This window comes from Tyto alba, unplaced genomic scaffold, assembly GCF_018691265.1.
Source record: "Tyto alba isolate M040663 unplaced genomic scaffold, T.alba_DEE_v4.0 Super-Scaffold_26, whole genome shotgun sequence".
NCBI lineage: Eukaryota > Metazoa > Chordata > Aves > Strigiformes > Tytonidae > Tyto > Tyto alba.
Genome location: NW_024881300.1, coordinates 2299897 through 2316846, shown reverse-complemented (window position 1 = coordinate 2316846; position 16950 = coordinate 2299897). Strand labels below are relative to the sequence as shown.

Here is a 16950-nt window from a genome sequence, read left to right as displayed (position 1 = left end):
TTAGGGCACTAGATTACCATGGGAAACGCGCAGCCTGCCAGCAGACGAGCCCTTCCCTGTAGCCATCCCGAGGCCCCCATCCCCACCCTCCCGGGATCTGGGGGGCACCGGGCTGAGCCCCGACGGACCTCGCCGCACCTCGCGGTGAAACGATGCTCAGCTGGGGCTCAGGGCTCAGCCTGAGCTGCCCGTTCCCCCTCCTGCTGGAAAAACAGCCCCGATCCCCCGCCGGCGATGCCCCGGCGGCACCGCGCTGCTCTGGCCGGGGCTGGTCAAGAGCCACCCATAAGGAAACGATTACGGCTCGGCGCTCCGGCGGCTGGCTGGAATTTCTCCCCATAAACCTCGTCCCTCGGCATGGAAAGAGGCCGCTCGGTGGCGGGGAGCCCGGCAGGAGCGACGGGCAGAGCCCCGGGGCCGGCGGCAGCAGCCCCGGCCCCCGCCAGTAACGACCCGGCTGTGGTTGGGGACAGGCAAGAGGGACACCGCCGTCACCCTGAGCGGTTGGCAGGCTTGGGAAGCCATCGCTTGCCCAGCCCGAAGGGTTGGCCGTTCAAATTAACCCGCCGTGACCGGGTTTGGAAAGCTCTTTCCCGGGAATGACAGGAATGTCTTTATCCCGGCCAAAGCAGCGCCGGTGCGGGGCTGTTGGGGGAACCCGCTGCCAGAGCCCGGCTCTACTGTAAACAAGCCAGGAGCCATAAAAAGTCCACAAATTCCTCCGGCACCCCCCTGCCCCTCGGCCCCCTTTCCCCGGGATCAGGTGAGGGCCTGAAACACGCCGGGGATGCAACGGCAGCGCCCTGAGCCGCAGCACCGGCAGCGACGGTCCCTCAGCACCGCGGGACGGGGCGAAGGCAGCGCCGGCGGCTGCCCCGGGCCAGGAAAATGTCTGTCACCGCGCTGCGGTTTTGTGACCGTGGCCTGGAAGAATTTCGGCGTTTTTTTGGTTTTTTTGTTTTTTTTTTTTTTTTTTTCCCCCGCTGGGAAAGAGGAGCAGGCGGAGAAGCCCTGCTCGCCGGCGAGCCAACGTGGCAGGGCTGGGCCAGCCCGAGGCTCGGGGGTCGAGCAAGATGCTCAATGCCACCCCCTGCCCTTGCCGGGTTTTTGGCTCCCCTTGGGGCCGGATCCACGAGGACGGGGAGCCCAGCTACCAGAAATGGGCTGCTCTGCATCGCTTGTTTATTTTATCATGGGGAGCTTAACGTAGGATCAAAGAGTCCGGAGCTGGGTGTGATAGGAGTCTCTGCCACCCTCCGTGTCCCCCCCCGGTGCCGGCTGGGAGATGAGGCTTCGCCGCCGTCCGTGCCAAGAGCTGGGGGCTTGGGGAGGGTGTGCGGACACGGGGAGGGGGCCGAGTGCCACGCACAGGAGCCTGAGTCCCTGGGTGAGATGCTGCCGGCTGCCTCGGGCACGGCCTCAGAGCCGGAGGGTGGAAGTCGGGGTGGCGAGAGGCAGCCGGCGGCCCCGCGTCCTTGTTTTCCAGGGCGAGAGGCCAGGGGTTGCTCCCGTCTTCCCTTCCCCTCTGGTCTTGCTGGCAGGAGGCTGGGCGCTCAGCTGACAGTCACGGGGAAGGCATTAGCAAAGCAAAGGGGAGTTTCCTCGCCCTAGTGCAAGAGAAGACGAGGCGCTTTCCCCCCAGCCCTCTCCTCCTGCAACCGTTCCCCACGTCCCCGCATCGCCCAACGGGAGAAGCCGGGCACAGCCTGGGGCGGGGGGGGGGGGGGTGTCCCCCACCATCCACATGCACAGCGGGGAGGAAAACCAACCCCGTGCCGAGCGCTCGCCCGTCTCCCTCTGCCATTAAACCCACCAGATCCTCCGGCGGCCAGCAACCGGTGTCCCCGTCCCCTGGTCCCGGCCCCAGCGACCGTGCGCACCCACGTGCTGCCGCGGGGGATGCTCAGAGGACCACCCGCCGGTCCAGCTGCTCCGCCCGCCCGGCTCGCTGGTGTCGCGCCTCCAGGTGCTTGTTTTGGACCTTCTCAAAGTGTTGCAGCAGCTCCGTGTAGTCGATGTTGGAGGCTGACGCCCTCTTGAAGCCGGCGCTCGGTTTGGTGCTGTCCCTGCGGGGAGGGAGCAGAGGGTAAGGGCAGGATGGGGCAGGAGGTGCCGGTACCCGGGGCCTCCACCACAGGCAGCACCAAGTCCTGAAGAAGCTGAGCACAGCCCAGCCTGGTGCCCCACGAAACACCCCCAAAGACCTGTTTCTGTCCTCCAAAACCGTAAGATGGAGCCCAAGGAGTCCTGGGACAAGAAAGAGGGGACAAGGGACATCCGCCTCAGCACCCTGGCCCCACAGGGGAGGTTCAACCTTGCCAAAGTGGATGCTCCCCCCTGTCCCAACCCATTCCAGCCAAAAACAGCGAGACTGGCCGGAAGGGATGCCACCACCATGTGCCTCAGTTTCCCCACCTGGTTTTATAAGCGAGCAAAAACTATCCGTGTGCTTGGGCACAGAGGAGGGCTGGCGACAGTGGGGACAAGCCTGGGGGATGAGCACCCACGGCCGGAGCCCCGGAAAGCCCACGCATGGGGCTGAGGGAAGCCCATTTGCAGGCTCCTCGTGGCTCCGGCCGTGGGTGCTCATCCCCCAGGGTTGTCCCCACGCAAGGCAGCGGGGGGACCGGCCACAGGCTGCCCATCGAGGGACACGGGGGAGCCCACGGGAGGGTGGGGGAGCCCGGCATCCCCCCGGGGAGGGGCAGCTGGGGCTGGCCTGTTATGAAAGCCGGCTTCGGTGTTTGAAGGAATGTAGGTCAGAGTTAATCAGATGCTCAGGCCGTCTGACAGCTCTGGTTGCTGGAAAACCCCCCCGGCTGCCGGGGCTGGGGGGGGAAAAAAGGCGGGGAGAAGCACATGCAGCCCCCCTCAATTAAAATCAGTGCCGGGTTGTGGGTACGAGCTCAGAGCCAGAGGCCACGAGGGATAAAAGCCAGCCGAGGGGAGCAGCTAAAAGCCAAGGAGTGGCGGCGGTGGGGGGTTAATTGAGAAACCTGCCCATCTTGGGAGCTCTTCTTTTTGTTCCCAGGGTTTCGAAAAGGCAGAGCCGGCTTTATCATCAACTCCCCCTGCTCGTTAGCCGAGGGCTGGAGAGCAAATCCCACCGCCCGTGTCTTAACGAGTCAGGCGGGCACCACCCCCAGGATTTCGGCTGGTCCCCAGGGAGATGCCCGCCCTTCCCCGTGGCTGCTCGGGGCTCCCCGAGGGGCAGGGGTGGGGATGGAGCAGCCAGCCCCAGGCGTGCGTGGGTGACAGGGTCCTTCTGGGTGCTGTGAAGGCTGTCCGAGCCGAGGGGTGGGGTGGGATGCTTTGGGAGCACTCCTCGGCTGCCGGAGTCTCTCTCCATAAACCTCCTTCCCAGCTCTGCTCGTTTCCATAGCGACCCCACAAGTGAAATTTTCCATCCCGGATGCCAAATGCCTGTGGATGAGGCACAGCCCTCCCAGGGTTACCAAATATAGACACACACACCCCCCCCCCCCCCCCTCCCCAGCCAAAGCTCCCGGCCATGGGGCAAGGAGCAGCCTCGGCCACAAAGGAGCCAGGGGGGGTGAAAGCCAGAACCCGGGATGGTGGGGATGCTCGGCCACGCTGGGGGGGCGGCTGGTCCGGCCCCGGTGCCGATGCCGGGGGTCCGTCCCCGCGGCACTTACGCGGTCTGCATGAGCTCGGGGTTGGGCACGCACTGCAGGCGGTGGGAGAGGAGCTGGAAGGCGCTGCTCTGGGGCAGCAGCATCAGCAAGCCGTAGAGAGCCTTGATCAGGTAGGGGTTGTTCTTCACGTCCAGCAGCTGCAGGCGGAGATCTGAAAGAGGAGAGGAAGAGGATGGGGAGGCGGGTAAAATGCATTTGGCCTCCAGCCCCCATAGCAGGTTCCTCCCAACCCCTCTGATGGTCCTGGGGAGGCCGTAAGCCGCTGCCAGCCGACCCGAGGAGCACCCGCATGGCACCAGCAGCTTCTCTCTTTCCATTAACTCATCCATCTTTGTGTCCCACCCAGGTCAGAAGCCCCTTTCCTCCCCACAGCTCCCAGCTGGGGAAGGGGGGGCAGCGGGTCCCCCGTCTCCCAGCCCTGCTGCTGCTCATGCCCAAGCCCAGCTATGCCTGAAGACACACGTGCAACGTGAGATTGCTCCTCAGCTTCTGCAGAATTAGCAGAACTAACCCCCCTGGAGCATTACCCACCAGGAGGGCTGGGTGACACCCTCCCGGGGACCTTCTGGAGCGGAAGATGCTCAGCCCTGATGGTTACAGGTGTTGGGCCTTGGCGTTGCTCAGCAGAGGGGAAACCTCCCTCCTGCTCCATCCCTCGCGGCGCTCATGGGTGGAAGGATCTTCTGGACCCCCCCCATGCAACTGAGGTCCCACCTGGAGCAGCCCAGGGGGTGAGGTGAAAAGTCCCTGCCCCAGAATCTCACCCCCTGGTTGCCACTAGCATCTCTGGTGTCTCCCTGCAAAGGGACCCACACCCAGGGATGCTGCTCTACGGGGGGACACGTCTGTCCCCTACCCCGAGACTTAAAGGTGATGCAGGGTGGGGAACCCTCAAGGAATGGTTTGGGGCTGTGGAAGACCGCCACAGACGTGTGGGTGCCTCTCAGGGTGGGAAAGTCATCCTTGGGATGAGGCACAGGGCACCTCGGGACAGAGTGTGACCGAGAGCCACCCCACATCTCCACTGCCCGGCTGCTCTAACCCTCTTCCCCCAAAATATTCTCCAGCCCTGGACATATACAGACCCCCACAAAGCCCCTTCCAGGACACCCCCCAATGTCTTCAGTTCCAAGACAAGCTTCTTGCTGGTGCAAGAAGCTCCCCTCCCTGAGCCATGGGTCACCCCACCACGTCCTCCCCTCCCCATCCCGCCTCCCACCGCCACGTCCCCGAGCCCCCGGCCAGGCCCTGGCTGCGTTACCCAACGAGGGGGGGGACGGGGGGACACCCACCCTGCTGGGGACAGGGGAGCCAGCTCTGGAGCCCAGCAAGGAGAGGAGAAGCAGCTCTGTTTTTTTAACACTTCTCCGGAAAAAAAAAAAAAACAACCTTTTTTCTTGCTAAGGGCCGCAGCAGCCCCCGCGATGCCACCCCATATCTCCAAGGGTGGCACATGTGGCTCCCCGCAGCTGACACCCGACCCGCGCCCCGCTGGAGGTGCTCAGTGGGGTCCAGGCCCCCCCCCCCCCATCCTCCCCCCATCCCTTTGTTCGGTGCCAGCTCCGCTCGCTCCCTTAACCTACATCTGGAGGGCAAGCTGACCCCCCCCACCCCCCCCCCACCCCAGCGCTCCAGCGCCGGGCAAACCTCCCGGCAAGAAGTCTCATAACTTCTGCTCTATTTATTCGTGCGGCGGCTGCCGCTTGCGATGGAGGAGGAGCGGGGAGGGGGACGCGCCTGGGGTGGGGGAGCACCACGCGCCGCCCCTTCCCCACGCAGGTTTCCCCCCTTACATGTGAATATGGGGCACTCGATGAGCTGCACCAGCTTGTCCACCTCGGTGAGGAAATCCACGGTGACCTCCAGATCCCCGCTGGACGCGGCCGTTAAGGACGTCACCTCGGGAAAGGGTGGCGGGGGGCAGGAGCGGGCGGCTCGCCGGGGCGATGCCAAACCCTCCCTGCGGCCGCAGCTCCCGCGGGAAGGGCTGCAGGGCGGCCAAGGCGCGAGGGAAGCAAACGGGACGGAGCAGGCAGGGATGGGGGGGGGGGAAAGGCAAGGTGCCCAAAAAGCCGGCGGCTTGCCTTGCCAGAGGGCAGGCAGGAGGACGGTGCAAGGGAGGACGGTTACTTTTACCCTCCTTGGCCCGCTGGGACGGCACGGAGGCGATGCCGAGCGCTCCCGTCCCCCAGAAGAAACGCTGGTGCATGCCAGGAAGGGAACCTGAGCATGTTATTAAGCTTCGTTGTATGGAAAGCTACTCGGGGAGGCTCGGGGTTTGCTGGCACAAGAAAATAATCATTCTGCTCCGGGCAGATGGTGAGCTCGCTGGGAACCGCACCGCGCTGGGCGCTGCCTGCTCCTCATGGAGCCAGGAGGCCAAAGCCTTCATCTTCCTGGGAGGAAGAGGATGCTGAGGAGCCTCCCCTCCCGGGCAGGGGAAGGTCAAGGTTCAGCCAGCACACGCTTTCCTCTTTTTACACCGCAAAAAAATAAGGATGACACAAGGGGAAGGGAGCTGGCGTGCGCCCAGCAGCGGCTGCCCTGCCCCTCTCATCGCGGGGACGCCGCCCCGGTAATGATGGGCTGCAGGCAGGAGGCTGGGCTGGCCCCTAGTCCCTCTGTGGCCCCCGAGGTCGCCGTGCGGGCCAGCCCAGCCACCAGCCTCCCAGAAAACTCCCCAAAGGATACAATTTCTGGATGAGGTCGTAGGCGTGCTTGTAGTTCTGGGTAAGGAAGCAGAGGGACACGGTTGTCACGGGGTTGTGGCACCAGGACCGGTACAGGCAGCAGAAGAGGTTACGGCTTTCCTGGGGGAAGAGGGAGCTGTTGGGGTCAGGTCATCAGCGGGAGCAAGGACGTGGCACAGAGAGCCCCAGGTCCCTGACACCAACCCGCCGGGCTGGCGAGTGCCACCGAGTCACAAAGGGACGTTTCTGGACCCACCGAGTCCAGCTGGCACTGGCATGAGCCCACCAGCCTCAGGAGATGGAGCCCGGGAGGGTTTTGGGGTGGCGGCGTGACGGGGTGGCCCTCGGGGGGTGCTGCCTTCGCCGCAGGCTGAGGGGCTGGAGGACGATGGCTGTGCCACCCAAGGGGACACGGCTGCATCGCCGGCCTTCAGCGTGAGGAGGAGGAGGAGAAGCCTTCCTCCCTCTCCCAACCTTGCCTGGTTGTCACTGGGGCTGGTGTCAGCTGCTGGGCAAACCCCGCGGGCGCGTTCCTGGCAGGGACAGCTGAGGGATCGGGGGGCTCTGCTCCCCGCTGTCACCTGTCCCCTGGCCCATGTCCGGGCAGAGGGAGCGAGGCGGCAGCTGCTCGAGGGCTCGGGGAGCCTGCTCCCATCCCGGGGAGGGGGGAAAGCAAGAGTTGGGCACATCCTTCAAGCCCCCCCTCAATTCCTGAAGAGCGGAGGAACGAAGGGGCCACCCTGGGTGCTTGAGCTCCAGCCCTTGGACCTGCCAGGAGGGGAACGAGCAGCGAGATACGGCCCCAGGCGGCTGCCAGATTCCCACCACCCCCCATTACGTCCCCCAGAGCAGCCGAGCCTGCTCCCACTGCCCATACCGGGGTCTTCAGGTCCTTCAGTTGGTTCCTCAGCTGGAAGAGCTCGGAGGACGTCAGCAGGATGGTGTTCAGTGTGTGGACCATGGTAGAGGCGAACTTGAGGTCCTCTTCCCGAAGCAGGATGTCTGCCATGGAGTGGAAGATGTTTTCTGCGTTCAGAAGTAGACAAAGCTGCCTGTGTACAACAGAGGAGAGAAATCGGGGCGGAAGGACGGTTAATGAGCGCACCGAGACCCTGACCTGAGCCAGCCCATCACTCCCTTCCTCCAGAGAGGACCAGGCATGAGAGATACGGCTGCACCAGAGGTTTGGGCAAATTTGGTGGAACCAGAAGGGAGCTGTGGGGCAACACCAGGCTCTGCATTTGGAGGGTGCAGCTCTTCACAGTAGGGCAAGGCCAAAAAACATAGCAGGGCTAAGATACATCCCCGGCTGTGCCGCTCTGGGACCTCGGTGGCCCCCGCCACCACGGCTTGTTGCTGCCTGGAGGCTCCCGGGGCCCTCCCTCGGGAGGGTTCAGCATCGCTTTCCACCCTGACAGCTGCAGGGAGCATGCAGCAGCGTGGTTACAGATGGCACTGGACGGCCCACGCAGACCAGTATCCCTCCAACGCCAGGGAACTGGTGGGGAGTGAGCGTGGCCACTGGGACAAAGCAATCCCTCCCAGCACGTGCAACTTGGGAGCCCCGGAGCCAGAGGCTGCCTTTCCCTCTACAGCCCCCCCCTCTCTCCCAGTAACCTGCCCTGTTGCTCTTTGAACTCCTCCACGCTCCAGCTCCCAGGAAATCTGGTGCCAAGGGGCTCCGGATGCTCCAGCCAGTGAAGCTGGAAGATGTCCCTGCTCTGCCAGACACCCTGTTCTTCTCAAAACACAGCGTAGCCGGCGCCGCGGCCCATGCCGATCTGCCTGGCAGGTCACGCCAGGAATGTTCTGCTTAACAAACCTCGGGGCATTCTCAACGTTTTAAACATTTTAGACCAGAAACCAAAAAACAGACCTTTTTTTTTTTTTTTTTTTTTTTTTTTTTTTAACTTCCACGTTTGTTTAGATTTGGGGATTTCCTGTTTTTCTCCAGGCTCCTGCCTTCTTGGGCGGTTTGTCTGAGGACACCTGAAATGCTGCCCAGCGCCGGCTCAGCTCTCTGGTGCCTGCATCGGGGAGACCCGGGCGAGCCCACCCGACTCCCCAGCATCCCCAACTTCTCCTGAAACTGGGATGCTCCCTGAGTCCCCACATCTCCCCCATGTCCTGACTGGGAACCTTGGCACCGAGGGAGATGCTGGCATCCCCCGGAGCTCCTCTGCTTTCCCCCAGCTCCTACCAAGCACCAGATAATCTCAGCTGGCAACCGAATCCCCCGCTGGAGGCACCTCGGAAGGGTTCAGGAGGCAAACCAAGGATCACCCGCTTCAGCGGCTGGGTGGGAGGCATCTGATAGCTGCTTGGTTTGGCCAGGTGGTGGGAGACACGCCTGAACTCCCTGCCAAGATCACGTTTCCACCTCCTGGGGTGAGGAAGAGGAAGGAGGCGAGTTTCCAGCTCCTGTCCCTGCTGGAAAGGACCAGTGGAAGGCTATATGGCTCTAGGAAGACATCAAAGACTGTACCCTAAAACCTGATGTTTGGGGACACAGGAGGTGGATGGGAAATGAGGAAATGGAATTTCCCTCCCAACACGTGGAAGGAAGAATCCCCCCATCTTCCTCCCAGTTCTGCCAAGCAGCCCGTCCCCTCCTCGCCCAGCCCCGGCTCCTCTCCATCGGCGGCTCCCGCATCCCGCGTGGCTGCCGCCGGACAATGAGATGCTCTGTGCGGGCTTTTACGTAACCCAACCCGGCAATCGCCCTGGACCCCATTAAAATGGAGCGGGCTGTGATAAATAAGCTCATTTATCCCAATTATTCTTACGTAACCGGCTGCATTCATGGGGATGAAAACGCTTCCCCGATTTCTCGCCGCTTGGACGCGGGCTGGCTGGAGGAGGGAGAGCGATGGGAAAGCGAAGCATCGAGGGAGGGAAGGGGAAGGCAGAGCCTTTTAGTCCAGCCTGATGGAGCCAAAAGCAAATCAATAGCTCAGCACTGCAGGCAGGATCCGGTCATCGCCAGCTGCGGCAAAGCAAGCCCAGCTCGGGCAGGTCCAAGCCCAGCCCAGGAGCGAGCTGGCTCCATCCTACCCTCCTCCAGTAAGAGGGGATAACTGAATGCCCCATCCTTGCCGAGCTTCCTCCAGCAGCCATGCCGGGCACCGGGACCATGAAGCAGGATGATTTAGTGTGCCCAAAGAGGGGACGGGTCCTCCAGGGACAAACACCAGGACAGTTTTACCCCCAGTCGCGAAGCTCCCGGTGTGCTGGTACAGCCGGGGACCGGCTCTTCTGCTTGTGGCCGGCGTGGAGCCGGTGTTTTTACACCTTTGGGGCAGAAAGGCGAGAAAAAAAAGAGCTCAGCCAAACCAAAAATGGTGCTGATGAGCGTCGAGGGCATTTCAGCGACCTCCGAAGCTGCCCTGGTCCGCCCAGGGCAAGGGCGCCGGCCGGGTCCCCCTTCCGCCGCTCCTCCGTGGAAAAGGAGGGCTCTCGCTTTCCATAAATAGGAGCTCTGACATTTGGCTGGCGAACGCCGCGCTCCCAGCGCGCTGAACGCGAGGCGCTTTCTAATTTCAGGCCTGGTTTTGATTAGCAGGGAAGGGTTGCGTTTGTTCCCCCTCCTTTCGGTGGCACTGGAAACCGTGGGGGGTGTTAAAGGAGCAGCTGCGCAGAGTCAGGTCCCCCCGCTTGGAAGCTGTGTCACAACCCACCCCCCCCCCCCCCCCCGCCCCGTGGGGGATGCTGCCCCCAGGCTCACTGGGCACCACCAGTGGAATGAGTTTGTCAGTGCTCAGCGGCCTCCCCTAATGCAGCCAGAGATTTCCCCCCCTCTCCAACCTAGCGAAGCCCCTTGGTCAGCACATCCCAAAAAACGGTCCCCAAAGGAGGGGACAACTGGGCGGCCACGCAGCTGCCGGGCTCCGTGACAGCAGCCAGCAGCTGAGCCCCAGCGCCAGCGCCGGGCGGCTGCCGGTGGGACGGGAGGGGGTCCCCCGGAGCCGATCCCCTGGGAGGCTTCGATGGCACGAGGGGAACGCGAGGCTGGCTGGGAGGAGGTAAGGGGACGGGGCCGCACGGGGGACAGGTGGCTTCAAATTGGGCAGCAGCCGAGATGCTGAAGGGGACGGGGGGAGAGCGGACAGCGAGCGGGAGCCACGCCCCTTAAATGTACACCCCAGACATATACACCCCATAAATACATATATAGATATCCCCCAGATACATACAACCCATAAATACGTGTGTATATATATAGATCTACACTCCTTAAATATATGTATATCCCCCAAATATACACACCCCATAAATATAAATAAATATATATACCCCAGCCAAAAGACTTAAACCCTGCAGCTGCAGCTCACCCATCCATCCACCTGCCCCTGCTTTGATGTGATGATGGAAGGACCTGGCTAATCTGCCCCCCCCCCCCGCCCCTCCCCGAAGCATCACCCCAGCGAGATGCCTCTCCCTGCGTCCCCGTGGGTGGCACGTGCATCCCCTTGCTTGTCCCCTTGCCCACGGGGACCCGCCGAGTCCCCAAGGACCTCCCGGTGTGGAAGAGGAGGGAAAGAAGCCGTGTCCCCGGGGAGGCAGCAGCCGCAGAGCATCGCCGAGACGTCAGGCAGCCGTCGGGCGCAGGCACACGGCGGCGATAACGAAGGGCAGTATTTAGGCCATTAAAATTTAACTCCCGAAATTAAAAGGGTTATTCAAGCCTTTCCAACGGAGCCAAGGAATGCGCCCGCGGGCAGATGGGAGGCAGCGCCTGCCTGCAGCGTGGCGATGGGGGGGGGACACCCCCTGCGGGGCCGAGCTGCCGTGGGGCTACCAAGGGACCCAGCGGGCCACCTCCAGCCCGTGCTGTAAGGACAGCACCCTGCCCTCCCCCTAGCCTAAAGAACCCCTTGGCCAAGAGCCATGGAGGTCACCACAAGCTCTGCAGCGCCGTGCCACTCCGGGATCCCCCGTGGCCCTGAGCTGTGCCCCAGTTGCACCCCATTATACCCCCCAACCCCCCCCCCCCCCCCCCCCCCGATGTCAATAGCAACAAAGTCCCATCACCCTAACGATCTGGGGGGTGGGATGGGGTGGCCATTACGGGGACAAGCCGAAAGCCCCAGGTCAGGGAGCTGCTGGGGGGCTGCGTGCCAGAGCCCGGGGGGACGTCACAGGGATGGGGCAGCTTCAGAGCCACATCTCCAATTAAGGGCAAGCCCCGGCGTCCCTCCCAGCCTGCTCACTTTGACAGCTCGATGCCTGGAAACCCGCCTAATCTAAACAACATCATTTCAGGGAGCTGTCGGAGCTCCCATCCCGCCTGCTCGCCCCTTTAACCGCTTCAGCCCCGTCCCTTGCCCCAAGCCACCATGCAGGAGCAGGGTGGTGGAGGGTCGGGGCAGCCCGATGCTTGCTCGGAGGGGGTGAAAGTCTGGTTCTCCATTACATTAAGAATAAAAAAAAAAAAAAAAAAAAAAAAAAGGAAAAAAAGATGAAATCCAGCCCTGTTGTGGATGGAGACACTGTCCCTTCCCCTGCAGGGAGCCCGGGGTGGGGAGTGCTGCTGGCCCTGTCCTGTTGTCCGGCCACGCTGAGCACCGTCCCGCTGCGTTCAATTAAACAGGTGCTTCTTCATTAAGCACTAGTGATTTGCTTCATTAGCTCCGGGCAGACACGGGGCCTCAGCAGGGAGAGTATCGTGTCTCGTCCCAATTCCAGCAACTGGGGACAGAGCTGGAGCCGGGGAAGGAGCCAGCTGAGGCTGGGGGGAGTGATGCTTTGCACTTTTTGGTTTGCGGGGCTGGACTACCACCTCTCCCCTGGCTGTGAGGAGGGCAGAGCCCCTCCGTCCCTCCTCCCCACCCTCCTCTTCCTCTGCTCCCTTCCTCTCTCCTCCCCAAGGCTTTCCACCACCCTTCCTTCCCGCTCTGGGCTCCCTGGGATCCGCTCTGGGTCAATCCACCTGCCTGGGTGTCCTGCAGCCCCTCGCGACGCCCGTCCCCATCCCCCTGAAATCCTCCCGCTGGGAAAAGCAGCATCCCCAGCCTGGCCCAGCCGCTGGGATCCTTTAGGAATTTGCAGCCTCACAGATAAAATTTGGATGGAGGGGAGAGGGAGGAGAGAGCGCGGAAGGCAGGAGGGTGCCATTCCCCTGTCCTTCCCCACCATGGCAGCAAAGAAAATCCCAGACCTTTATTTTTCTCGCCGCCTTTGCCGAATCCAGGCTCCAGAGCCGCTCCTCCAGGCAAGGGAAACCATGGCAACCCCGGCAGCTCCCGCTTTCAAAATTCATAGCGTTTAATGTAAGGGGATTGCAAAGGGTTTGGGAAGTTTAGGAGAAGTGGAGGACCTTCTGCAGGAGGCAGAGGGACCCTCTGCCCTCCCATCTCTTCTCTCCCGGCCACGCATTCCCATCTCAAAGCAAGCCTCTGCCGGCACGTCTCCCTAACGAGCCTGGGTCCTCGTCAAGAGATAGAGAGGGCCCGGTGGGGTCTGACTCCTGGGGATAGGCTTGCCAGCACCAAGATGGAGCAAGATACATGGCAGAGCATCAGCACCTGCTAGATGTGGGAAGCCACAGAGTACAACTTGGCCAAAGAAATCCCTTGGAGAGCACGGAGAAGTCCTTGGGAAGGGCAGCTCTGGAGCTGGGAGCCATCACGGCTCGCCCCAGGTGAGCGAAGGGCCAGCTCGAGAAGACAGTGTGAGCAAAAGCAGGACTTTTTCATGCAGCTTTTGGACTCTTCTTCACGTCCCGCTGTTCAGGTCCTGCTCTCTGAGGTGTCAGGTCAGCCAGGAACAGGAGCATCGGCTCAAAGGGGCCCCGTCAGCGGGAAGAGCGAGGGCGTTTGGGGGAGAGCTAGTTTAACGCGCAACAAAGCCTGAACTTTCTTTTCAACCTCGCCAGCCTCGGTTCCTCATGATGGTTATCAAGTTCCCCCAGGAAACTCAGTGAAAGCCACGGACCAGAGACGTGCAGATCTGGGGAGATGTGTGGAGCTCGGGAAGCCAGAGACAAGCCCTTTGCTTGAAAAGGGAAAGGTGCGGAGTGTTTCGCTGCAAACAAGAAAACCCTCCCACGGAGCATCTGCTCGGCAGAAGCCGTCAGTGTGACAACTGCTGAAGGAGCTGTGGTGCCAGCTCGGTGCTGGGCTGGGGCTGTCTCAGCCGTACGGTGCTCCCCAGAGATCCCCAGCGACCCCCGGAGCAACCGAGGGGGGATCCCCGAGAGGAGCACGGCGCCGCCTTTCCTGCAGCACAAATGTACACAACCAGCTTCAGCTGGGGAAACCCCATCTTGGTCCTGCAGAGCCTCAGCCCTCGGCTTCTGCTCCTTGTGATGCTCCCCTCGGACGCTGGACCACCGGGAGGTCCCCGTCCCGGCTGGCAGGATGGCTTCCCCACTGCCCACCAGCCTACCAAAGCGGTTCCTCACCTCCTGGGCACGTCCACCTTGACTCGTGAGGAACCCAGCCTCGTTGCCACCCTGGCTGTTGGCTGCCTGGAAAACAGCACCCTTCAAAGAGGTCACCTTCAGTGTATAAAGCAGATATCCAACATCTCCGGGCACTTATATCATCAGAGAAATACCCACAGCTCCATACCAAACAGAAGTGGGAAACAGGATTGTATCAAGGAGAAGGAAGAGTTGCCTCAGAAGAAGCTTCTTCAAACTTCAGTTTCTTCCTCTGATCATCTGCAGCACAGAAGATGATCAACCGCTAACATCCTGCCAGAAGCTAAAAGATAATTTGGAACTTTAATGGTCCACTTAGCCCAAAGCGTTGCCCAACTCTTACACACAACCCAGATGAATGTGACAGCTCCTCCAAGGTGTAGCCCACTAGACGCAGCACCAGCCTCCAGCTGCCCAAGTCAGTGTGTCCCAGGAGTTTCCTCGAGGAAACCTTCCGGCGACCCATGGATAAAGCTATCCTGCCCACAAGCGTGCCGTCACTGAGGACCTGCATAGCTTACAAGATGTAGGAACATTTACGGGAGGTTCACCTGGAAAACAGGCAGCTCTCCCCCTCTGAGCCCCCAGGAAAGCAAAAAATAACCCCCCTGAGGCATTCCTTCTCCAACTTTTAAACCTGCCGATGGCAAAATGGGCAGCAAACGCAAGTCTCACCCTGGGTTCTTGGGGCGCCGAGCCCCAGGCAGGAGGCACAGGCAGCAGCATTTCAGCATGTGCCTGGCAGGGCTGAACCTCTGGCTCCAGCCCACCTCCCCGGCTGAGGGGAACGATGCACGTTCAACCCAAGCCCTCCAGAGCCTGACCCCAGAGCGGGATTTACACCGGGCAGCGACGTTTTCCGGCAAGCATCCTCTCTTTTGAAGGGGAGGAAGGGTAGAGGCTGGCTGGGGAGGCGGGGAGATGCGTATAGCAGCAGCAGATCCTTCCTTTGAGACATACGTTTCCCTTTCAGGCTGACAGCTGTGGCCTAATTTTCAAGAAAACTGACAAGCGTCTTATTTCCCCCCCTATAATTTCTCTTTGCTGCAAATAAAATAGGTTAAAGGAGCGGGCGCAAAGCTGTGACAACAGGAGCTGGGAGAGGCTGATCCGGTTCAGGGTGTGCACAGTCTGCGGAGAGATGGGAGCCACGGTCCCTGTGCTCACCCTTCCCCTTCCCTCCGCATCTCTTTGCTTTAAGATGAAGAAATAAAAGTGCTTATGCTCCTAAAAGCATGGCCAAGGAGCAGGTTACTGTCCTAGAGGTGGATGAGCCTTTGTAGACCCCCTGCAAAGAAGGCAAATCTGGGGGGAAGGTGGTCCTGCTGGGCATGCCTAGACCTCTGAAAGCGGAGTGACTGGCTGGAGGGGTGGAATGCAGCAGGAATAGGCTGTGTGCTTGAGGGTGAAGCTTTACAGATGGAAAGAAACCAAGGGACTGGCGGGCGGGTGGCAGTGTCCCACGGGTGGCAGCAGGCGGGGGACCCGCTGGCTCGGCTCGGGGATGAGCGCGACCCGGGGCGGGGGGGTGAAGCTTCCTCGTCTCTTCTGCCAACACCTCGACTCGGCCCCGCCGCTGACTTCTCCCTCGCTTTGCTGGAGCAAACTGGCTGTATTTTGCTTGGCCGGCTCAAATCCACGTAACAGACGCAGTCAATGCGGTGCTAGCCCTTGTGTGGCTTTGGGGAGAAGGGACAGAAGGAGCAGGAGGAGTGAGGACACTCGAGCACATCCTAGAGCTCGGGGAAGGAGATGCCCGCGAGTAACGCAGCGAGCCCAGCCACACTCTGCACCCAAAAGTGTCAGCTAAAAAACTACTCCCATTTATGCTGGGGTTTGGATGCCCCAGATATTATTCTGGCTTTACTGCCAGGCTCGTCTCCACCCCTGCTGCCTCTTTCAGCATCGCAGGGCGGATCCCGACGCCTGCCCTGCCTTCAGAGTTGGGATCCCTGGAGGGATCCCAAGGGGGGTTGCAGCCTGAGGAGCCCTGCTCCCCCTAACCCTCCAAGGCCAATAGATGTGTGAGAGGAGAGTGGCTGGATGCTCCTGGCCGTGCCAGCACCCTACAAGCACCCAATGCTACAAAGGGAGCTGCTCCAGGCACCGCTGAGCGCTGGGAGCAGCTCACGCACCGAAGGGAAAGGAAAGGAGCCTCAACCAGGCTGGTTTTTGCACAGCTCCACGCTTTCAGCGGGGAGTTGAAGATGTCCCATCCTGGGACATCTCATCCCAGGACATCCCATCCCGGGAGCAGAGCGCCCGGCCGGACCCCCTGGCAGGACTTATGGAACCTGCAGCTGGGTTGAGCTCTTCCCTGGGCAGCATCCAGCCTTGAGCACCCGCCTCTGACGGAAACCTGGGGCAAAGTGAGATTGTGGGAAGTGCCGGAGCATCCTGGCTTGCCTGTCGCTGGTGCCTGCAACCGGTGGGAGGTGGGTGACAAGGGGGGAGGGCTGTGTGCCTCTCACCGGCGGGCAGCGGTGGGCTGCCAGATGCTCGAAAGCAGTCAGGAATGGAGAGAAAAAAAAAAAAAAAAATCCCTTGATGGGAGCAGCAGGAGGCAAAACACTCAGCCCTGCCTCGAGGTTTTTAACTGAGTGTGCCCTGTGTCTTGGGGGGGATAGTCCTGAGCAAGATCCCCCGTAACAGAGGTGGGGGAGAGCAAGAGAGGGAAACACCACCAGAACCCCCCAAGCCCCGACCGATGCAATCAGAAGGGTTAATTTAGCAGCTAGTGGCTGAAAACACCCCCCTCACCTGCACCTGGCTGTGCCTCACCACAAGGAGGGTCCTCACCCCATCGGCTGGGCAAGGAATATTTGGGAGGCACCTTGGAAGCTGCTCATGCTGAAGCCCTGCGCCGGGGAACACGGTGGTTAGCAAGCAGGGGAGCTGCGGGCTCCTCTCCCCTCTGCCCACCTTTTCCCGGCTCCCCCCCTTCCCCAGCCCGCTTTTCCGGAGCGCTCCTGCTGGGATCCCAGGGAAAGTGCTGGGAGGGAGCAAATATTTCCCCTTGGGGACCTGCCCTTTGAAGGAACTTGGCCATTTTGGGAGGATTTTCCTCCCCTACGCACACTTCCCCTTCCTCCCCTCCACCCTCTCGCTGACCCGAATTAGTCCCAGCCCATTCCGCCACTGTCGCTCACACGTGGTTCCCCATTTTTCTACAGAAATTCCC

At 61.4% G+C, this 16950-nt stretch overlaps 1 protein-coding gene across 2 annotated transcripts in view; it reads right to left on the bottom strand.

The window, feature by feature from the left end:
* Positions 1–1165: 1165 nt before the first annotated feature.
* Positions 1166–16950, bottom strand: part of VAC14 (VAC14 component of PIKFYVE complex) — a 64195-nt gene continuing 48410 nt past the window's right edge. Inside the window, exons 15-20 of one of the 2 annotated variants that reach the window (XR_006165732.1) lie at positions 7224–7398; positions 6348–6466; positions 5450–5529; positions 3657–3807; positions 1814–2066; positions 1166–1607 (exon numbers count right to left, since the gene is read on the bottom strand). Coding sequence is in view for 1 of the 2 variants with exons in the window: in XM_042797497.1 (XP_042653431.1) it covers positions 1904–2066; positions 3657–3807; positions 5450–5529; positions 6348–6466; positions 7224–7398 (688 nt within the window). In the remaining variant the exon portion in view is untranslated. Of the gene's footprint in view, positions 2067–3656; positions 3808–5449; positions 5530–6347; positions 6467–7223; positions 7399–16950 lie in introns of both variants that reach the window. The other variant, XM_042797497.1, reaches the window with a different exon arrangement.